At 42.3% G+C, this 23,322-nt stretch overlaps 1 protein-coding gene across 1 annotated transcript in view; it reads right to left on the bottom strand.

The window, feature by feature from the left end:
* The window catches only part of Nemf (nuclear export mediator factor), a 51,271-nt gene extending 36,406 nt beyond the window's left edge, over nucleotides 1–14,865 (bottom strand). Inside the window, exons 1-10 of the mRNA XM_055595289.1 lie at nucleotides 14,764–14,865; nucleotides 14,023–14,091; nucleotides 13,801–13,903; nucleotides 11,508–11,633; nucleotides 8,666–8,814; nucleotides 7,249–7,316; nucleotides 4,468–4,554; nucleotides 1,703–1,776; nucleotides 220–290; nucleotides 61–136 (exon numbers count right to left, since the gene is read on the bottom strand). Coding sequence (XP_055451264.1) covers nucleotides 61–136; nucleotides 220–290; nucleotides 1,703–1,776; nucleotides 4,468–4,554; nucleotides 7,249–7,316; nucleotides 8,666–8,814; nucleotides 11,508–11,633; nucleotides 13,801–13,903; nucleotides 14,023–14,091; nucleotides 14,764–14,822 — 882 coding nt within the window. The 5' untranslated portion in view covers nucleotides 14,823–14,865. The remainder of the gene's footprint in view (nucleotides 1–60; nucleotides 137–219; nucleotides 291–1,702; nucleotides 1,777–4,467; nucleotides 4,555–7,248; nucleotides 7,317–8,665; nucleotides 8,815–11,507; nucleotides 11,634–13,800; nucleotides 13,904–14,022; nucleotides 14,092–14,763) is intronic.
* Nucleotides 14,866–23,322: the final 8,457 nt, after the last annotated feature.

Here is a 23,322-nt window from a genome sequence, read left to right as displayed (position 1 = left end):
ACACAATTCTTACAACCCATGCCATGCTAACTAGTAAAACAGCAGAACTAGGAAACTCACCTTGTCAAATGATTCAAATTCTATATATGGACATTGCAAATGTTGAGAAAACAAGAAAGGATGAAATTCCTCATACCTATTAAACATATTTAAAATATCACAAATAAGAATATAATTAGCAAACACAGCAAACTGACTCCTGGCTAGCCATGTACTTACGTAAGTATATCTTCAACTGGTTTGTTTGCATCCAGGCTTGGTTTTACCTCTCTTTTCTGAATTATGTAGCCCTACAAAACCAAAAACAAAATCAGTATTAGACTCACCTATATTCACAATGAAAAGAGATTGACTTTTTGACTGATATTTTTTCCAAATTAAAGATACATTTTTGAATATAGAAGAAAAATACTAAAGTATGAGGGTTTTTGTTTGTTTTGTTTTTCAAGACAGGGTTTCTCTGTATAGTGCTGGCTATCCAAGAACTCTCTTTGTAGACCAAGCAGGCCTCAAATTCACAGAGATCCACCTGCCTCTGAGAGCTGGGTTAAGGTATGCACCACCACGGCCAGCTAGGTAATTTTTTAATTGTTTTAACTATGAGGAGATTATAAACGACCATCTTTTTTTTCAAGTGCTGGCAAATTAAATGCTTCTCTAAAGTCAATTCAAGATTAAACATTCTGGACAGGCATAGTGATACCTGCCTATAAACCCAGCACTAGGGAGGCCTGACGTGGAAAATCTTCAGTCCTAACACCTATCCTGGGATCCTCCAGGAAGACCTTGTGCCAAAGAAAGAAAACCTGATTAGACAGAGAGTTCAGCTGTTAAGACTACTTGCTCTTCCAGAGGACCCAAGTTCAGTTCCCAGCACCCACAATAGGAGGCTTAAAACCACCTGTAACTCCACTTCCAAGTGATCAACACGCTCTTCTCTTTTGACCTCCAAGGGGGTCCACACTTTATGCATAAACATATATACACACACACACATACACACACACACACACATATATACACACACATATCAAACTTTTTAAAAATACAAATTCCTCAACTGTTACAGTTTTGTTTTTTATTTTTGTAAAAGGTTGGATCTTATGTATCTTATGTTGGGCTTTGAACTTGCTATGCAGACAAGAACGACCCTGAACTTCTGATCCTATCTCCTCCACCTCTCAAGTGCTGAGATTACAGGCATGCACTCACAGTGCCTGATTTAACAGTACAAGGGATCAAACCCAGGGCCTAGAGCACTCTAGGCAAGACTCTATCAACTGAACTCCAACACAATATTTTCTATAAAAAATAAAGACTAGAAAAGCATTTACAGGAGGCAATACCAAAACAAAGACACTATCCCAGAAGTAGGCATACAGCCTAATGTTACAATATGAACATATATCAAGGTCTTGGGTTCAAGGCTCACACAAGAAAAACAAATCAAAACTCTAAGAAGTATTTCATTTCTGAAAATTCAAATAAGATCAAAATAATACAAGAAAGCTGGTGAGATGGGTCACTGGGTAAAGGTGTCTGTCACCATGCTGAGAAGCCTGAGTTCGATCTCTAGGACCTAAACAGTGAATGGAAGTAGTCAACGCCTGCAGGTTGTCTACCCTCTAGAATCCTCTGGCACCCCACACCCAATTAAGAGACACATGTAAATGCAGAGTAAGTGTTTACATGGTGCTGCTACCTTTCCATTGAAGTTGGATGTTCTTTTCATAAGGTCTTCTGCCTTCTGCACACAAACTAGGACCTTTTCAATATCTGGTGGAGAAAAAAACAAGGGGAAAAGGAATGCCAATCAAGGTGATTAAGCACTTTTAAACAACTATATTATTTATTTATTGGTTTTGGAGACAGGGTCTCACTATCCAGCCTAGGCTGGCTTGGAACACTATTTAAAACAAGGCTGGCCTCAGCTTCATAGAAAATAACTTTCTTCTACCTCCCAAGTGCCAAATTAAAGGCATGTGCCACCACACCTGGATTAATATTCTAAAAAAAACAACAACAACAGAAAGGTAGCTGAGCATGGTGGTACAGGCTTGTAATCCCAGCACTAAGGAGCCTGAAGCAGGACAATCATGACCCCCAGCTTGGGCTATGCAATAAGACCCTATCTCAACCACCACAAAATTGGTGTGTTGTCAGGTCTCCAGGGAAATAGAAGGAAGATGAGCAACTCCTTGTAAGTTGTCCTCTGAACTGACCCACAAACATACTTAATAAAATGTAATAATAAAAACAAGGAACAGGCCAGTGAGATGGCTCAATATGTAAAGGTACTTGCTATACAAGCCTAGAGACATGAATTCATTCCCCAGAGCCCAGCATAAAAGTGGAAAAAGAAACAGACTCCACAAAGTTGGCGTCAGACCTCCATACACATACTAAGGCATGGTTCCTGCCTCCCCAACACATACATATCAGGCACATACAACACACTCACACAAATACTCAGAAATTAAAACAACCAGGAAAGTATTTACTAATTAATGTAAGTGCTTATGGAAATGAAATAGTTATTTTATTTATGTAATTGGTATATGTACATAAGGTTATGTTTTAGTCAGCCTATTACTAAATCTTTCTTACAATAAGATATTTTATGCATAAACCTAATTTCCTAATTTTCATATACACTTGATTTTTGTTTAATCTAACCCTTTGCCAAAGAGTTACAATTTAATTACTACAGTGTCATAATACATTTTAACTGTGAAAAAGGTTATGTAGATAACATTAAGTAACCAGAGTTGTCCCATTTTTCCATGCTTTTGTTCCATGAGTATCCTGTTCATCTTATAACCAAATAACAAAAATACCAATACCATCTGTTTTCACTGGACAAGGAGGCTATATGGCATTAGAATATTTCAGAAAAACATTTTATTTGTATTTTTAAACAAAATTGCATTCAAAAAATGAACATTACCTCTATATCTTAGGAAATAATAACTCTGAAACAAACACTAGGAATGTTTTGAACATCACACAAGAGACATACATCATAATTTTCCAAGGACAAATCTCCCATTTTCTTTTCATTTCCTTTACCTTTAAAATTCCTTCAATATTTTTATTTATTTACTGTGTGCTTTTGTGCGCCTCAGTGTGCATGAGATTAGTAGACAGCTTGCAGGAGTCAGTTCTCTCCTGTATACCACGTGGGACTCGGGAACCAAACTCAGGTCATCAGGCTTGGCAACAGGGGTCTTTTACTGGACCATCTCACCAGCCCTCCTTTCTTATGTATCTTACTCTGATAAGTTAGCTTCCATAAGTAATCACTACAGCCTAATTGACTCATACCAGCCACTCTGCAGAACTGTAGAATTCAAGTGGGTGATGAATGCTGTTTCAGATGCACCCTGTGCTTCTACTATACAAGTTCAGTGAGCAGTGCAAACATCAGATGATGTGAAAAGAAAGCTCTAAAGTTCAATGGCATGAAGGAAAGTAAAAAGACTAACGTGTATATTAACAGGGATAAATGTCCACACTAAAGGAGTAATGGAGAAAAACCCATATATGTCGGGTACTTTGTTCAAATTTTATTTGTTTGGGTTTTTTGTTTTTGTTTTAAATAGGGATGACTTTGTAGTCCAGACTGTCCTCAAACTCACCAAGATCCACTCTAGTAGGATTAAAGGTATGAGTCACCATTATCTACCTTCATGTATTGACTTATATATATATATTGTGGAGGTGAGGCTCAAATGTAGTAGAGGTCAGAGGACAACTTGAGAGCTGGAATTGGTTCCTTCCTTCCTTCCAATACGTAGATCTCACAGATCAAACTTAAGGGCTTCAGGCTTGACAGCCCAGCGCCTTTATCTGCTGAGCCATCTTGACAATCACATATCAAAGTCTTGTAAGTCTAGAATTATCCATTCAATTATGACTCTAAAAACTAAAATTATTTCTAGTAAACAAACAAGGTGCTACAGGCTAGAGAGATGGCCCAACAGGTAAGAGTACTGGATGCTCTCTCAGAAGATACAAGTTCAATTCCCGGCACCCACATGATGGCCCAAGTGAGTTGTAATTTCAGTCTCAGGACATGTGACACCTTCTTCTAGCCTCCTAGGGCATGCACGTAGTAAACAGATGAAGAAGGAAGCAAAACACTCATACAAGTTACAAATAAGAAGAGAGAAAGAAGAGCTAAGTGTGCTAAGACACTTTTTGTAATCACAGCATCTAGGAGGTTGAGACAGGAAGATTCAGAGCTCAAAATGATACTGTGCTACAATGTAGAAGAAACCTTATTTCAAAAATTTCAAAACAAAACAAAAAGACAACAAATGAGGTGTTTGTCAGTAAAACATTTTCTCAGCGCTTGTAAGGCCTTACTTGGGTTTAATTTCCAGCATCACAAAACTACTTCAAAGAAGAAAAAGCATCAAAGGAAAACAAACTAAAGTGTACAAGTTCTGGACCATGCAGACATACCTTTGCATTCAAGTTTTTCATCCACTTTGACATTGCCAGAGAATCCACTTTCTATAAGACAGTGCTCAATAAGAGCTGGACCATAGGCTATAAAAGTAAAAAGTATTGTTATTACATTCCTATAAAACTTCACATTTAAAACACAGTACAAATTTATAGCTCAATATGAATAATCTACTCCAGATAATTGGCTAGTAAAAATAATTTTACTTCAGCAAAAAGGTTATTGCGGCCCCTCCTACTTTGTTTCCATGGGGGATTTTCTGTTTTGTTTTGGAGGATGGGTGGGGTAGGGCTTGATACACTTTCTCTGTATAGCCTTGGCTGTCCTGAACTTGCTTTGTAGAACTCACAAAAATCCGCCTGTCTCTACCTCTCCAAGTGCTGGAATTACAGGCGTACGCCTGTTGTTTTTGCTGCTGCTGCTTCTTCCTATATTCTGTTTCAAAAAAGGCTGGGAGAATGGCTGAACAAGTGGAAAAGTTGCGAGTGGAATTGAAGGGATCTGAGAAGCAACTACAGAGGTTCAGAAACTGAAATGCTTGGGAAGCAAAAAGCTCCAGAAAAGGTAGAAATAAAAGATTCAGACCCAGTGGACAGAGAGCTGGAGCTTACTCCAGAATAAAAGAGGTAAGCAGGAGCTGGAGAGATGGCTCAGTGGTTAAGAGCACTGGCTGCTCTTCAAGAGGACCTGAGTTCAATTTCCAGCAACCACATGGCAACTCACAACCCCTGGACTGATGCTAGCTTCCAGGCTCCACAGGCTCCTGTGTGCACACAGTACACATAAACTCACACAAGCACACACACACTTAGATAAGAAAAAAAAAAAAAAGGTAAGCAGACTGGGCTAGAAGGCAGACTGCCACCCTGCCCTGCGCCTTGCACTTTTGGTGCAATACCCCAACCCTAAAGTGTACAATGAAATGCAAAGGGATAGTCAAAGACTTAAAGACTTTGGGAGGCAAAAATAAAGAGCTAAGAGTATTTAAAACTACCTGATTTCAAAAGCCACAGAAATCTGCCAAGGTAATCTGCAGCAGGAGAATCACAGTGGGTTTAAGGTTGCCTGGACTACATAACAAGTTTAGAACTAGCTGAGCCATGCCTGTGTCAAAACAAAACACCACCAAACACACAAAAAGACTTGGCAAAGCTAAGAGGGAGGGACAGGAGAATATCTGACAGATGCAGTCAGCCTTGAGTCCCACAAGCTTTGTAAAACAACAACAACAAACAACTAGGCTAAGTGGTGATTAAACGAAATTTATTGGAAAAAAAAAACCAACTGCTCTGATTCTACAATACTCAGGTACTGATAACATTCTATACCATCTTTATTTATTTTTTTTAAGATTATTATTTATTAGCTGGGCACGGTGGCGCACACCTGTAATCCTGGTACTCAGGGAAAGAGAGGCAGGTGGATTTTTGTGAGTTGATTAGCCTCCTTTACAAAGTGAGTCCAGGACAGCTAGGGCTGTTACACAGAGAAACCCTCCCTGTCTCAAAAATAAAATAAAAAGAAATAAAAAGACTATTATTTGTTGCAGGATATTTGATCACATTGTGAACCCCAAGATTGAGGTGTTTATTGGAAAACCTGTTTCTATTTGTGGTATGGCTCAGCTCTAACACACACCTTTACTCCAGGAGATTTCTGGTTGAGTACTGTAAACAGGATTTAAATAAAGTCAACCATAGGTCAAGAGGCATAGCATGCAACCAGATGACAGGGAGTGAACTTAGGAAAAAACCTTAGAGAGCGAGTAAGAGGGAGTCAGGAAGACGGATAGAGAGATTCATAGGAGGTGGAGGACATTCGAGGGATATTTTGAGATGGTGTGGAGAAGGAGCATGGGGTATGGGCTGAGAAGGAAAGTCAGCTGGGTGTATTCTCTGTCTCTCTGAACAAGCTGGGTTTCACCCCAGCATCTGGCTCCTGAGGCTTCATTGGCAAAAATCAAATGATTGAAATTTTGTTACAATTATTTATGTGTATTATGTGTGTGTGAACATGAGTTTATTTTTATCATACAGGATCCTACAAGAGCCCATGGAGGTCAGAACAGTGTCAGATGTCCCAGAACTAGAGTTACAAGCATTTGGGAGGCAGCATGTGGGTGCTGGGAACTGAATTAGATCCTCTGAATGAGTAGTAAGCACTCTTCACCCCTACGCCAGTCACTGCTTTTTTAAGAAAAGGGCTGTTCCTCCTTCTGATCCTCCTGCCTCAAAGAAGTACTGGGATTATAGTGTGTGCTACCAGGCCTACTTTTATGTAATGCTGGGACTGAAGCCAGGGCTTGGTGACTAGTGAGCAAGCACTGTACCAACTGAGCTACAGCCCCAGCCCCATCTGCACTGTTTTTAAATAAAATCTAGTCACTATAAAAATCTCCAGCTTTTAGGATGAGGCTTAGTGGTAGATATCTGCTCATCATCACAAAGCCCCAGTACCACAAAAGAAACAAAAACTTCTTTCTTTGAGAACAAAACCCTACTACTCAAAGAAGTCCCTTTATACTACTTGTTAAAAAAAAAAAAAAAAAAAAATCAATGCTTTATTTTTATTTATGTGTATGTATTTGTATAAAAGTATAAGAAAGTGTCACACCTGGAGCTAGAGTTGTAAGTGCTTGTGAACCACTGCTCACAGCACTGTAAACTTGAGTATCTCTACAGTCCCTTGTTTGATTATTTGAGAAGAAAAAAAAATTTAAATATATTCATGGAAGTATTGTCACACAACATCTTATTATAACATGCAGAAGTACTCACGAAGTAATGGATTAAGAACTCTCTTCAGCAGTTCACCCTTAGGAGCACTGGCTATTACTTCAGTCAATCTGTGAATAAAATTGACACTCTTTTTATCATCTTATATTTAATAAACCTCGTATCAGTATTCACATTCATATTAACCTTATCTACATATATTTATTTTATCTTTACAAGATTCTGAAATATAGCAGAAATTTATCTTGTAGTTATGAAAAATGAATCTTGAAAGTAATTTATCTACGAGGCTAGAGATGGCTTCAGAAGTTAAGAGCACTTGTTCTTTCAGAGAATCAGGTTCAGTGACCAGAAACCACAACAGGGAGATCACAGGCACCTGTAACTGCAGCTTCAGGGGATCTGCAGCCCTCTTTTAGCTTCTGTGACACACAGACACAGACACAAACACATTTTAAGAATTTTATTTTTTTACTAGAACCAAGTGTGGTGATGTATGTTCATAATAGTAAGGCTGAGATACATGGAACATGCTGAGTTCAAGATTAGTCTGGGCTACACAGCAAGAGCCTGTCTCAACATACACATACACATGCCCATAATTTATCCACAATCAGAAGGCTCTTGGAACCTGAGACTTAAATCCAGGTTTTCTAAAAGAATTCAGTATTTTTCAAAAAAATCATGAATTGCTTATCAATGTGACATAAAAGACACATTTCTACGTAAAAGTTACATGCTGTTTGTAAATCTACATGCCACACCTGAACACCAGCAACAGTTATACCTAATTAAACATTTGCTAAGCACTCTAAGGATGCTGTGGCTCACTGCAGCCGCAAACCACATGATGTGTCTGAGAACTGTAGAAAATGTAGCCCCTGCATCTACTCAATCAGCAAACATAGAGCAGCTCACAGTTCAGCAAGCCCTCCCCAATTATGCTGAATGCTAAGCTCTGAGGACCACCACGTGCACTACTAGGGAGCAATGCCTGCCAGCCAGAAGCAGCTGAAATCATCACCTTATCCTTTCACTTTTTCCTAAACTAGGTCTACCCTCTACCACTGCACTGTCTGCCTCTGTATCTGTCTTCTCACAAAACAGCCAAGTCAGCACTTCACTTGCCAAGGAACCAGAAACATTTTAAGTAACCCAAACAGTAGCAATAAAGACATACACTTGAGGGCTGGGCGTGATGGTGTATACCTTTAATCCCTGCCGTCTTGAGGCAAAAGCAGATGGATCTGGTTTACAACTAGAATTCTAGGCTGTCAAGCTGTAAGACTTTGATTTAGAAAAAGAAAGATTTGCTGTCTACAAATAAAATATAATTGCTTGTATGCATACTTATATAGTTCAGTGTAAGTAAACATTTTTAATTAAAGTTTTTACTAATGTGAAATATAACCTAGTTTATCGTTTAATAAATGGGACATAATTGTACAAAGACTGTTACCTTTCCAAAGTCAGCGAAGGTTCAGCAGCTCTGGCATGATCAATGGGATAGCGTTCACGAACAGCAAACTTAACATCATCTGCTTCGTCAGTTCGAAACCTTAGAATATTTAAAATTAGGTACTCATAATCTGTAAGAACAATGTTCCCCTGCAACAGAGTAAAATATAATTCAATGCTTTTCCAAATCAGTCTCAGAATGTCTTAAAATCTGAAAAGATGTCTCCTAAGACCTACTTATAGTTACAAAATGAATTTGCAAAACGAAAAGCACCAGTCACATTTAAATAGGGACCTTTGCCCAACCCAATTAATTAGATTCTGAGGACTCCAAGTTGGAAGCAGCTAAAGAACCTAGAAAAACTTTACATGCTTTGTCTGGTTACTGCACGTTACCTGTACTACTTCAATACTAAAACCTAACAGTTGGGTGCCTTTCATAAGTATGCCAAAACAAAGCATTAGTGCATGCCTATAATTCCAGCACTCAGAAGACAGAGGTAGTAGATTCAAGAGTTGCTATGGCTACACGGCAAGTTTGAGGCCAGCCTCAAGTACATGAATCTCTGACTCAAAAAACAACTAAAGTTCAAAGTTTCAAAAAAATTCAGGTCCGGTAAAAAATTCACTTGCGTTTGAAATGAAAATGCACAGAATTATGGAACAGCATAGTGTGTCTATAAAAGGACAGCAGTGTGGTACAGCCAGGTGTGGCGGTATGCAACTATATCCCAGCAGTCAGGAGGCTAAGGCAGGAAGCTCCACATTCCAGGCCAGCCTAGATTCCAGATTCCCATAGAGCTCCTGCGTAGGGGCTCTGCTTTGACTGGGGAAGTGGATCGTGGCTAAGAGCACACACTGTTACTGCACAGCTCACTTCGAGTTCGGCTCCCAGGGTGGGCATCCCACAACTGCCTCTTACTCCAATTCCAAGCAAATAGGAAGATATTCTGGCCTCTGTGAGCATCTGCATTCACATGCGAGTGCACACATACACACAGTTTAAAAACGGGGGAGAAAAAAAACCTTTTAAAAAAGATCCGTTAAAAATGTAGGGGCTGGAGAGATAGCTCAGCAGTTTAGAGCACTTGTTACTCTTCCAGATCACCAGGGTTCAATTCCCAGTGTCAACATGTAGGCTTATAACCATCAGTAACTTCAGTTCCAGGGAACTGAACACCCTCTTCTGACCTTTGCAGCAACCAGGTATACATGTGGTGTACATACAGACATGCAGACAAAACACTCATGTAAAGCAAAATAAAATGAAAATCTTACAAAATTTAAAGCACTGCTGTGGTGCACATCTGTAATCCCAACACTTGGGAGGCAGGGGCAGGTGGATCTCTGTGAGTTCAAGGCCAGCCTGGTCTACAAAGCGAGTCCAGGACAGCCAAAGCTACACAGAGAAACCCTGCTTTGAAGAAAAAAATAATTAAAAACTAAAGCACTAAATAAATAATTAATCTCTCTTCTGCTAGGCTACTTTCTGATCTTAGGTTACTTTTCTCAGAGTTGTTCCTACTGTAAATATATCACAGCTAAAAACATTTTAACTTTTTAATCATTGTGTGTATTATATATGCTCTGTGTATGGTGATGGAAGTGGCACAACAGTTTCTTTGTGTGTGTGTATGTTTGTAGGTCAGAGGACAGGTTTGTGGAATTGGGTCTCTCCTTCCAGCTTTACATGAATTCCAGGTCAGACTTGCATGGCAAGCACTTTTAGCAGCTGAACCATCTCACCAGATCATATTTATTATAAGTTTTTATATTTGGTTTCTTAAGATCATTTTGGGTTGCAGGAAGCCTCTTTGTACCAAAGTTTAATCAACCCTCAAAATTCAGAAATGAAAGCTAGAAAGCCAAACTCCGGTACACTGAATGGAAAGAACCTTTAAAATCTATTCTTAAGCATCAACAGCTACTTCTCACAGATAGCAAATGTTCAAGTGTACACTGCCATTTGTAAAGCCTTAGCTTTTGCCTCAAATTCATCACTAATTGGATTTCTGGAATCTAGACAGTATAAATGCCTACTTGCTCAGATCCATGAGATAAACTGGAACAGAAAAAACATGAAGACAGACTATAATTCAATTAATTTTATGTGCCACTGTTTGTTTTAGCAAACATCAGTAAAACCTAAGTATGTGTACATTACACAAAAACTTTGCATTATCTCCAACTTTTGGAGCTGTAGTTTTGAGCTATTCAACTTGGGTACTAAGACTGAATGTAGGTCTTTTGCAAAGAAGCAAAACATTTTTTTTTCCTAAGCAAAATCTCACTTTATTAAAGTCCTAGGTGGCCTTGAACTATAGAAATCTAATTGCCTCTGGCTCCCAAATGATGGCATTAAAAGTTTGCACCACCATGGCCAACTATTCAGCATTTTATGAGGGTCATGTGAAAGGTATTTTTTAATCAGCCACCATATCTAATACCCATAAAAGTTAGGACAGTAAAGTTTTATTTAAAAAATAAAAAGGTTTTTTTTTTTTTTTTAAAAAAAAAAGCTTTGTTTTATTAAAAAAAGAAGTTGTGGATGAATTAAGATATAGACAAACTGGTTGGTTTTGATCCCAGCACTAGGGAGGTAGAGGGCAGAAGGTAGATCTCTACAACAGCCAGGGAGAGAGTGAGAGAGCAAGAGAGAGAAAAAGAAAAAGAAAGAGAGAAGGATTAGCAAAGATGTAAAATTAAAAGAACTCTTAACATCATCAATTAAAATGACACTATGTTGAACATGATGAACTCCTTAAGAATAACAATGACTGAAAGGAGTGAGAAACAAGCACAGAATAGGATTCTATTTATTTCCATCTCTCAATTTAACTTACCCTATCATACAGCTCAATGATTAAGTGATAAGCAGCTTCATCACTTCCAAATTGGAAATCCACAATTCTATCCACACCAAGCTGTTTTGCACTGACCAATCTCCGACTCTTTAAATGTTTTCGACACTAACAAGAAACAAAAGAAAAAAAACATTTGTTTAATAAAAGTAAATTCCTAACCACTTAGTACTAGTTTATGAAAATTATCTTTATGCCATCAAGAATATTTAAACGGTGAAAAAACAGTGTGGTCATAAAAAATAAAAAGCTGACAAAGGTCTTGTTTATTTGGGGTATGCGCGGCAACACACGCGCGCCACAGTATGCATGTAGAGGTCAGTAAATAACTTGCATGAATTGGTTCTCTCCATGCACCATGTCACCATGTGAACTCCAGGGATCAAACTCAGGTTTTCAGGCTTGTAGCTTTTGTCCACTGAGTCACACTGCTAGGCCCTAGTGCATGAGAAAATTCTTAACCCTTTTATTCTAATAACGTTCTGACTGAAATAGTTACTTTGTATTCTATTTTTCAGAATAGTGGCAAGTATGAGAACTATAGCAACCATTTTTTACCATATACTGGACATTTAAAAGCTCTTTATAAATACTTCCTGCTCTACTGAAAAAAAAAAAAAAATCTTACCATTTAATTAGACAAATATATTTAACTCTTTAAGAGTTGCTGGGCATGGTAGCACATGCCTATAACCCCAGCACTCAGAGAGGCAGAGGCAAAGGCAGGCGGATTGCTGTAAGCTGAAAGGCCAGCCTAGACTACAAAGTGAGTCCAAGATAGCCAAGGCTACACAGAGAAACCCTGTCTCGAGAAAAAAAAAAAATAGGGCTAAGAGTTTGTAGTTATTTTTATGCTATTTTTTGAGGCAAAATGCCACAATCTTCCTACCTCAGCCCCTTGAATGTTAGGGTTACAGGTATGAACTACCAAATAAACACACCCCAAGACTTTTTTTTTTTTAAAGAATGACATATGATGGCAAACTCCTGCAATCCTAGCCCAGGAAGAAAGAGCATCCTAAATTTAAGGTCTAGTTTATACAGCAAGTTCCAGGCTGGGTGTGGTGCCATACTCCTTTAGTTCTAGCACGAGGGAGGCAGAGGCAGGTAGCTCTGTTGCTGTAAAAAAGATGAATGTTGGGCTATATAATGTTTATTTTTATTAACCCTAAGATTATCATGGCAGTATTATTTAACCCGCTGTCACAAATAAGACACAAACACCTGTAGGTTTTATAACTGTCTTATTTACCTTGGGCGGGGCAGATGTTTCTACCTATGCTATCTAAATAACCTCACCATCCATCTCCCAGCCCCATCCAATAACCCCGTGGCATTTGCTTATATTCTTCACCTGGGCCTTTTCACGCCATTACTGGAGTCTTTCCACTCTGCCCAGGTGGTTTGTCTCCACGCTAACCCACCGTGGCATCCTCCTCTAACTCTCTTCCCCAAGAGTCTGTCTCCTGGTCTGGTTCTAACTGTAGTAGGCTGTTCTTTTGCTCCTGGGCCTGTTTGAGAGTCTCTCCTAAAGAGCTGATAATTGACCGAGGAGTTTTCATGTTTTAAATTTGGATTGTATCACTGGGAGTTTATTACCTCCACCAAATTACATATAAAGTATGACTTAAAGGGTCTGTATACTTAAGTTAGTTGGGTGCCATTTGGAAACAGATGAAGAATACAAGCAAATACCATGGGATTCTGTATGAAAGGTAGACCAGATGAGGAGGATTAGGGCAGATGGCATTAGATGGAGGCTGGGCGATAGATGCTGAGGTTATTTAGGTAGCAGGTAGGGATATCTGCCCGGCCCACAGTAAATAAGGCAATTATAAAATCTAGCAAGTGTCTGTGTCTTATTATTTGTGATGGTGGGTTATATAACAATCTTAGGGTTAGTAACAATAAACATTACATAGCCCAACATTCATTTTTTATTTATAACACAGATCCCTGAGTTTAAGGCCAGCATGATCTACAGCAGGAATTCTGGGACAGGGCTACACAGAGAAACCTTCTCTTGAAAAACAACAATAAAAGAGTTCCAGGTCAGCAGCTTAAGTGATGTAGACCAAGTCTGAGGGTCTGAGTTGGATCTTACTCTTCATCTCAAAGCAGAACTGATTCCTCACAGGCTGTCTTCTGACATCCACATACCTGAGAGCCCCAACTTGGGTCTGGTGTTTCCACCTATGCACATACATACACACACACACACACACACACACACACTAAATAGATAGATATATAAATGCTTCAAACTTAAACTTACCTTCATGGCAAAACTAGATGGCATCATATTCTTAGGCCATTCAAATTCTGTTGTGTGAATACGTATACCAGATTCAAGTAACAGTGTAGCTTTAAAATCAGGTCTGTTCAAGAGAAAGCCAAGTTTTTCTTTAGGGAATTCACCAAAGCTTACTCTCTGAAAAGTAAACTTAAAATGCAAGTTATAAAAATAATAATAATAATAATAATTCTATACTCTTACTTTTGAAGCCGAATAAGATATGTCTTGTTATCCACATCATAAACATTGTTTACTCTCATTCCTAGCAAGCTGCAAAGATAAAAAGAAACATGTAACAAATCATGCTCTTGCTCCCCTCACTTATTAAAAGGTTGCAGAAGTGGGACTCTTCAGCTAGCACAACAGACTATGAAGGCCATACCCAAAATAACTGTAGGCATTTAAGCACAAGGTGGCTCAGGAACACCGGACAATTACCTTCATTTGAAACGGCCCAGTGCTTTGCGGAGGAATACAGTAAACTTTAATCTGACTTATTGCGAGTGGTGGGAATAGCCGAGACCCCTCCCAGGGTCTCAACCAGGCTCGCACAGCTGAAAATGAGACATGTCCAGCACACAGGCCCAAATCTGCGAGTCACAGCAGAAAAGGCACTGTTCCCTCTCTTGGGGAGGAACGGTGGGAGATCTGAACAAACCGGGCTGCCAATTTGGTGCAATGAACATCGCTCTGGCATCTCCAGTGTTACCAAACGTTTGCTGCGGAACTCAGCCCACCCCAGCACGACCCTCGGGACCACGCCAGGGAGGGGCGGCACGCGTCCCCGGGCACCTCCCGAGGGCACCGGCCCGGAGCTCGGACCCCAGGCCTAACCAGACCCCGGAACACTGGGACAACCGTGGGGACCCGGGGCCCGTCTCGCGCCTACCTGGCGTCCGGCCTCTGCACCCTGCGCGAGCCTGCCCACCCGCACCACCGTACCTCGCATTCAGCTCCGCGAGCACCGCACGGAGGTCAACCGTGCTGAAGCGGCTCTTCATGGCTAAGGTGCGAGTCACTACCGCAATCCTCTCAGCTGCTGACCCGACGCAGCGCCGCCTCGCGTCTGCGCACGCGCACTTGGCGGGCATCTACGGCAGCCCAGAGGACCCAAATGTTTCCTGTAGCGGAAGTGCGTCATTTAACCGGAAAAATTTTTGTCAAGTCGTGATGAGCTCGTTTTTCGCTATGTTAAAACAACTCGAAGTATCAGTTGTCTTCTCGAAACTGTGTCCCTCCCTTCAACACTGACAGGGTTAGTCCCGTCCCTTGTGTTTGGGGATTCAGGCTGGCCTCCACAGTGGTCCTGCTGGCGGTTAACGATTTTGAAGCGAGTTGAAGGAGCATTTCCCCAGGAGGGCGCTAGCGCTCTGGGTGGAAGAGCAAGGAGGCCTTCCAAATAGGAATTTGGGACCGAACGGTCGGCTTTCCGTGACCACAGAGAGGGGTCCCTATTTTGATAGGTCATCACTCTCCGAAGTACCTTCAACTTGATTGTAGTGGGTGCTCTGCAGCCCGAGTTTCATAAATTCTTGGCGCCTCACATACTCCAGAACTTCGCTAAGACGTCAGATAAAAATAAAGTGAGAGTCCCCGTGGGAGAAGGAGCACGATTACTCCTCCCACACATTCCAGAGTTCTCTGAACCTCTTCTGGTTCTGCATGCTACTGATTCATGAATTAGTCAGAGTTCAAATATACGCTAATTAATTAGCCTAAATTTTTCCTTTTAAAAGTTCTAGTATTAGTGATAATTTTTAAACTAAGAACAAAAAATATCTATAGGTTTTGGACAGTGACGGGTGTGTGTGTGTGTCCGTAGTGGTTGTTTTTTGAGACAGGGTCTTGCTATGTAGCCCAGACTGCCTTAGAACTCTGTATTCTCTTGCCTCAGCCCTTTCGAGTGCTACAGTTACCAACACACTTAACAACGTGGGCAAGTTTTAAATCAGTGAAATGTGTACTTAAAAGTTTAAAGTCGTAAGCATTCACATGATTATAAGTTCTTAGAATGGGTGAGACACCTCAAAAAAGCAGGAAAATGGTCAGATTAGTACATCTAAATACATAAGGATTTTTGTAATTATTATCTTGGGTTATTGTTTTGTTTTGTTTTGGTTTGGTTTGGTTTGGTTTGGTTTGTTTTCGTTTTTTGAGACAGGACATGCTTATAGTCAAGGCCGGTCTAAACTCACCATATAACCCGGGCTGACCTCAGACTACTTCTGATCCCAGTCTCCTTAGGGTTGCAATTATAGGCACATACTACCATGCCCAGATCATAAACCTCTAATGTTGGCAAACATCTTAACCAATTTTCTGTTGCTGTAACAACATTCCAAAGGTTAGAGAATATACAAAGTTCACAGTTTTGGAAGCTGGCAATTTGAAATTGGCCACCTCTATTTCAAATCTAACAAGGGCTGTCAGGCTACATTACAGCATCATGAGGAAAGTACATGTGAGAGGGAGAACACAGTTACCAGGTGAGACAGGAAACAGCAGGGACACAGGCCAGGCAAGGCTCCAGCGGCTGGGGCTTCCTCTTCCTCCTCCTCCTCCTCTTCAGGGGGAGGATGCTTGGGGGTGGGTTTCAAGACAGGGTTTCTCTGTGTAAGCAGGCTTATAACAGTTTTCTTTCAAGAGAGTGAAACTGGTTTCTCCCAAGAACTGTTTCTGAGATACAGGATTCACAGTGTTCTAGACTACCCACCTAGTAAGATCTAAGCCCGGATTTTTAAAGGGTCTATCACCACTACACCAGGCACCAAGCTTCCGGCACCTAAACCGGATCCAAACCACAGCATACGGTAGTGTGCATCCATTTTTTTTTTCCTATCCTAAATACAAGTAGAAGGCTAAACATATGGCCAGAGCACATCCAGAGACATACATATGTGGGAATTGACCTAAAATTGTTACCAGTCTAATATACTTAAAATCAAAGTACAAGCACATTACAGAAGAGAACAACAGATGTGAATCTTTTCAGCTCTCAGTTTTGTTGGGGACCGTGAAGCTTTAGTCCTTCTGTAAATGGCTTCTGCTACTGCTATACCAGCCCCAAGGGTAGCGATGTGAACAATACAGCACAGTGTCCATGCACAGCGACCAGGGATGGACCTGACTACGGTAGTCAGGAAAGGAAGAGACAGACACACAGGCAGAGAGTTGGGATCAGATGGGCTGGGCCAGTGGTTCTCAACCTTCCTAATGCTGAGACCCTTTAATACAGTTTCTCATGCTGTGCTGACCCCCCTCCCCTCAACCATAAAGTTGTTTTGGTTGCTACTTGATGACTGTAATTTTGCTACTCTTATGAATCGTAATGTAAATATGTGTTTTCTGATAGCATTACATGACCCCTGTGAAAGTATTGTTCCAATTCTCCAAGAGGTCATGACCTACAAGTTGAGACCCACTGGTCTGGATTTTCTATGCTGCTACCTGAAGAGCAACATGTTTATTCTATAGAGTGGAACAGAGAGGTGGGGTTATTGCACACAGGTGGGATTTATCAAGAAGGCAGATTTATCTCTTCTCAATAGGTCTGTCTCTGTAGGGGAGCAGTCTTCAGGATGTAAACACCCCGGGAGAGAAAGATACAGTGGGCATTTTCTTCACACATGCACACAGCTAACATCCACACTGGAACCAGAGGAAAATTTTGCCACACCTCTGAACCTCACCCTAGAGGGAAGGCTTTGCCAGTCTTCCATGGGTCTTAATGGGATCCTTGACGTCCTTGCCACAACTGTGCCTATGTCAACATCAAATATTCACTCAGGGCTTCATAGTGTTCTGAAGGTCAGAAGTTACAAAGCGTCTGCAGAGCTGCATCTGTGTGTGTGTGTGTGTGTGTGTGTGTGTGTGTGTGTGTGTGTGTGTGGAGGGGTGTGGACGGTGTCTCAGGGAAATTCCTTGTGTTGTCTCTCATAGCTCCCAGAGTTGCCATATTCCTTGACCAGTGATCCTGAATGGCTTTAACCTCTGTTTCCAGGCCACATCTCTTTCCATAATCCTAGTACTCTTGTCTTTTTATAAGAATCCTTAGATTATATTTGGCCCATTGGAATAACCTCTCTACTTCATGACCCCACAGTTAATGGACTCTGTGAAGTCCTTTTATCCCCTACAGTGTCTGTATGGCTGGTTCCAGATGTTAGAATACGGATGTCTTTTGGGGAGGAAGGAACTATGCCATCACTCATGCTTAGGTTCCACAAAGCTGAGAAGTTCTTCCATAGGTCTCAGAAAGGACTAAGGGGGTGTAAACTCCAAGGCTAAGAAGGTAGCTCGCTTACAGGTACAGCTAAGCGGACCGAATTCAGGGATCTGTTCAGAAGAGGAGAAAACAAAGTAAGAACAACATAACAATGAGATGTACCAAAACTGTTTTGTCTCTATTTTTGTAGTAGGGAGAAGGTAGATTACTTGTTATTGTTACTTTTGCTTTAAAAATATTCAGTATCTTTGCTGTTTCCATCTAATAAATATGTGTGACTTTTAAATTCTTTCTGTTCTTTTGCAGTGATAAGGACAGAGCCCAGACCTTATGCATTCTAAGTTAGGACTACAGCCTCAGGCTTCCACATCTTTGAAGGTTCTGTAATCATTTGCAGTAAACGGATACGGAGGCATGCGTTTAAAACAAATGCTAAGAGGACATTACAGAAAGTTTTCCAGTTAAAACTCGTCATTAAGCCACGCACCCAGCTCAGCAAACTGCTGGAGAAAGCACTTTGTGTCAGGCGGCTTTTTTTCTCCAGCCGCTTTTGTACGGACTAGCAGTCCCTGCTGGTTCCTGGGGTAATGACATCTTTTTTGGGGTACGTTCTGACTGAAGTCCGGTAGGAGTCAGTACTGAGGCGGCTACGAGTCCCCGAACAGCGAGGAAACCTGTTAAGTTTTAACCCTAAACGAAATATAGAAATGGAGATTATGAGAAAGCCAGAGAGTTAAGTAAGAATAAAAGTGAGTAGCTGTATTTTCTTTTTATTGCATGTATTGATTAATTCGTTTGAGCCTCAAAAACCGTACTTTCACCTTAATTTCCTTAATGTTTGAAGGCAAACCGCAAAAGGTATATATAAAAGAGACGGGGTCTCGCTATGTTGCCCAGGCTGGAGTGCAGTGGCTATTCACAGGCGCGATCCCACTACTGATCAGCACGGGAGTTTTGACCTGCTCCGTTTCCGACCTGGGCCGGTTCACCCCTCCTTAGGCAACCTGGTGGTCCCCCGCTCCCGGGAGGTCACCATATTGATGCCGAACTTAGTGCGGACACCCGATCGGCATAGCGCACTACAGCCCAGAACTCCTGGACTCAAGCGATCCTCCTGTCTCAGCCTCCCGAGTAGCTGGGACTACAGGCGTGCGCCACCGCGCCCGGCGAGGGCCGAGGGCGGCCGGGAGGTACTCGAGCTTCCCAGCGCCGTGACGTCACGGGGGGCGGGACGAAGCCTCCGTTCGCGCGGTCGGACACGCCCGGCGCCCGGCGGCGGTAGAGGCGGAGGCCGCGTGACGTCACCCGGACCCGCCTCTCCCCCCCGCCCCCCCCCCCCGCAGCCTGCGGGAGTTTGTTCGGAATCGCGCGTGTTGTTCTCCAAGCTTGTGCTTCCTTTCTCCCTGCGGCTGCAGGCGCCACGCGAGGGGCAGGGAGAGCACCGACCCGGCTGCCCTGCCTCGCCTTGCATCCCAGGCCAGAAGCCCCTGCGGATCATCTATTGTAAACGCTGCGCATTTCACAGGGTGTAGCGCAGGCTGTGAGGGCAGAGGTTAGGGGTCGCGGGGCGGGGGACGACGAGACTAGCTGGAGGGAGCGAAGCTCTCGGCCCTGGCCTGTTCCCGGTGTTGGTTCTGCTATCGTGGAGGAACGCTAGCAAGTGGGTAGCTGGGGGCAGGCGTGGATTCCTGACAGTCGTGTTGGGTTTTGCTTTAGAGCGAGCTTAGGTCAACTAGGCCTGTAAGAGAGAGAAAAAATTCCGACCACAGGTCTGCAGACCTTCTCTGAGGTTTTCGTACGCCCTCCGTCCTTTCTGGACGTTAGAAAGGACATTTCTCAACCCTTCCCTTTTCCCGTAAGTTTAACCTTGCCGTCCCGAAAGGGAAACCCTCTGTGGTCTCTTTTCAACCCAGTCAAAAACAGTTGTTGCCTTGACGACTCTTTCTAACGTAAAACAAAAGCTGGGCCCTGAAGGAGGAGGTGGCCGTGATTTTTTGATAGAGAGCCACAAAGACTCAGTGTAAACGAAAGAGCTTCTCTTGAGGAATTAAGTAGAAACGAAGATGCGGCCGAAGGTTAGTTTTACCCAAAGCCTTTAACCCTACTATTACACTAGTACATTTGATATTTTTATCTCAGTGGACCTCATTTCACGGTTTCCCACCGTTTTGAGTTCTCTCTCCAGCGGCACATAAACGAAAGTGGTGTGATTTGCAGCGCTTGTTTAAAAATAAAATAACTTCCGTGCAGGGTGGCACACTCCTGGAATCCCAGCACTCAATGGGCGACTTAGAGGGTCAAGAGTTGAAAGCCATGGTTCTGCCACACAGGGAGTTTGAAGTATGAAAGGAGAGACAGAGCGATTCCCCTTCCTTTCTGTGCTCTTGCTGGAGCGCTAGAGGGCGCCAAGGAACACTGGCCGCGCCGTCCTCCCCTTTTAGCCTAGCAGGCAGATCAGGAAGAGACTTGGCGATCACGCGCAGGGCACGGGACAAGCCTTGGGAAGAAAGAAACGAGAATCTAAGGCTGAGTAATGTGGAGCCACGCTGCCAGCTCAGGCTCTCCCACCTCCGGACCGTCAGTACTACACTTCTTCCTCGTTTAAATCACCTTCCTATCAAACCAAGGCTGTTTGGGGACTAAAGGCTAGCATTCATGTGAAATGAACTAAAGGAGACACTATTTTTATAACTCCGCTGTACTTAGCCTGAACTGAACTAAAGGAGACACTATTTTTACAACTCCGCTGTACTTAGCCTTTGAATCTAGAGGTAAAAAAATAAGGTATCTCTGTTTTAAACAACTATAGCCTGTTCAAATACATTAACTGTGGCGAATAATCAGAGGAAGTGTATTAAAGGTTCGCAGCATTAGGAACTCCGGCGTCTACAGGGCGCCTGATGGCGTGTCATCGTCAACGTGTAATAACCAATTTTCTAGTTTCTTCTACAGTTTTTATCTATACAGTCTCTGTATCCATACCAACTTTATTACTCTTGTAAAGAAAACTTAGTTTCTGTCTTTTCATTCATCACTATCCGTTAGTATCAAAATTAAGTAAATACTTGATTTTATTCATCATTATGGTTGTGTAGGTTGAATTACTATCGGTTACTCTAGCTACCGTAAAAACACCTAACTGGTATTACGAGTTAGTGAGCAGCTATCGGTGGACTTTGTACAAGCCAAGTAGTTGTTGGCGTTTAAGAAAGTTTTGGAGGTGTTGCCCACGCTGGTCTGGAGTCCCAGATTAAAGCAATCCCGCTTCACGCTCCTCCTCCGTAGCGGAAACAGGATGCTGCACCAGGGACAACAGTTGTTTGCTTCTTGGTGCAATCTCTTGAAATGTAACCTGCATTAAGGGGCATCCAGGTCCTGAACACTCACTGCAAACGAACTGTAAACTCGTCTGCAAAGAACCCCTTAGGTCTCACGGTGTTTAAATTAGTCCTATGAAGACTGTAAACCGACAAGAGCAAGGGGTCAGACGGAAAAGCTCTGCAGGGTCTTGGCCTTGCGACAGTCACCTGGGGAAGAGGCCCAGGCCCAGGAGAAGCTGGGCACGGAGAGAACGCCGGAAGAGGACCGCCGCGGGGCTGGGGTCGGAGCAGAATTTACAGACGAGCTGGCCACGGAGGGGCTCAGGGCCCAAGCTTGCTGGGCGGGAAGCCTCGCAGCGGGGAGGGCGGGGCCGACGACGGAAGGAAGGGCGGGGCTGGTACCCGAAGGGTGGGGTCAGGGGGCGAGATAGGGGCCGCGGCCCTTGCTGAGCGCAAAGAAACGGGTTGTGGAGCGTTAGCTCCCGCGGGCGCTTGTAGCCGTTGTCCCCGAGCTGGGTCCTTCGTAACAAGCCCTCGCTTCCCCACCGTGGACACACGTTTCTGCGGTTCGCCATAATGGGGCCACCTGATAGTGCATACAGGACATTTATTAGGGCAGGTTTTATTGAGACACGGTACCTTGTAGCCTGACCTTGACTCTTAACATTTAATAGTTGAGCTACGAGCTAACTGGAATTACGCTTTCTACGATACCGCACACGTTTTCTTAATGGTCGCACCTTGCCTGAAGGAAGGACCACTTGACAAAGTGCTTGCCCCTTGGTGACACCCTGGCTTCCGGGATTAGGTCACCAGCATCGCAGCGTCTGATCACGGTGGAGCCTACCTGTAGCCCTACCACCTGAGAGGTGGAGGTAGTAGGAGCAAACTTCAAGGCCAGCCTCGAGTGAGCAGGGCGTTCCGTGCCAGCTTGGGGTAGGTGAGGCGCCATCTCAAAAACAAAAAAGTTAAACACGGATTTCCTGTGTCAGATTTAATTCTGATAGTTACAAACTACTTAACCGGTGTCATATTTGGTAGGACTATTTTCTCCCATTTAAATACATTTGACTTGAACATATATGTGTGTGTGTGTGGCAGCTGTGCATAGACATATAAACCAATTACAGTGCTGCTATTTATTATGATTCTGATCATATTCCCCTAGACATATAAACCAATTACAGTGCTGCTATTTATTATGATTCTGATCATATTCCCCCAATATTTAACAGAATGTGAGAATACCCATTCTGCTTCTTTGCAGCAGTGTGGCAGAGGCTCTTGGCTATTTATTTTGAAAATCATTCCAGTGCTTCATTTAAGTCAACCAATGTTGGAAGGATTCTTCCTTTGAAGGGTTTTCCTAAGCCTGATGTCACATTCAGTCAAAACAATTGGCATATCAATTTGCCTTTCCTGAATTTCTATTCTCAAGTCTGATTATTTGCCACAGTTAATGTATTTGAACAGGCTAGTTGTTTAAAACAGAAAACCGGAGATACCTTATTTTTCACTTCTATATTCAAAGGCTAAGTATAGCAGAGTTGTAAAAATGGTGTCTCCTTTAGTTTAATTCACATGAATGCTAGCATTTAGTCTTCAAACAGCCTTGGTTTGATAGGAAATCAAGTTTTTCAAATTGCATATAGCTTTCATGTGCTGTGGTGAGAGATCAAGATAACATACTTTGTCTAAACCATTCTATGTACTTATCCAACAAATACATACTGAGCTTCTGCTGTGTTCTAGGTGTTAATTTGGGGGGATAAGTGTTAAGTATTGAAATTAAAACTATAAGCAAGGACTATATTACTCAACATGTTATAGGCAGTCTAATCATGTACAAATTTATGTCTGTTCGTCTTGAATCCCAGGGAAAGGGGCATCATTTTTGAGTAAGGACTGAAGATGTGTATGATCTTGACCCCGAGTAACACAAATCTCTAAGGACTT

This window comes from Psammomys obesus, unplaced genomic scaffold, assembly GCF_907164565.1.
Source record: "Psammomys obesus unplaced genomic scaffold, mPsaObe1.curated_primary_1811, whole genome shotgun sequence".
Lineage (NCBI taxonomy): Eukaryota > Metazoa > Chordata > Mammalia > Rodentia > Muridae > Psammomys > Psammomys obesus.
This window is presented reverse-complemented; position numbering and strand designations above follow the sequence as displayed.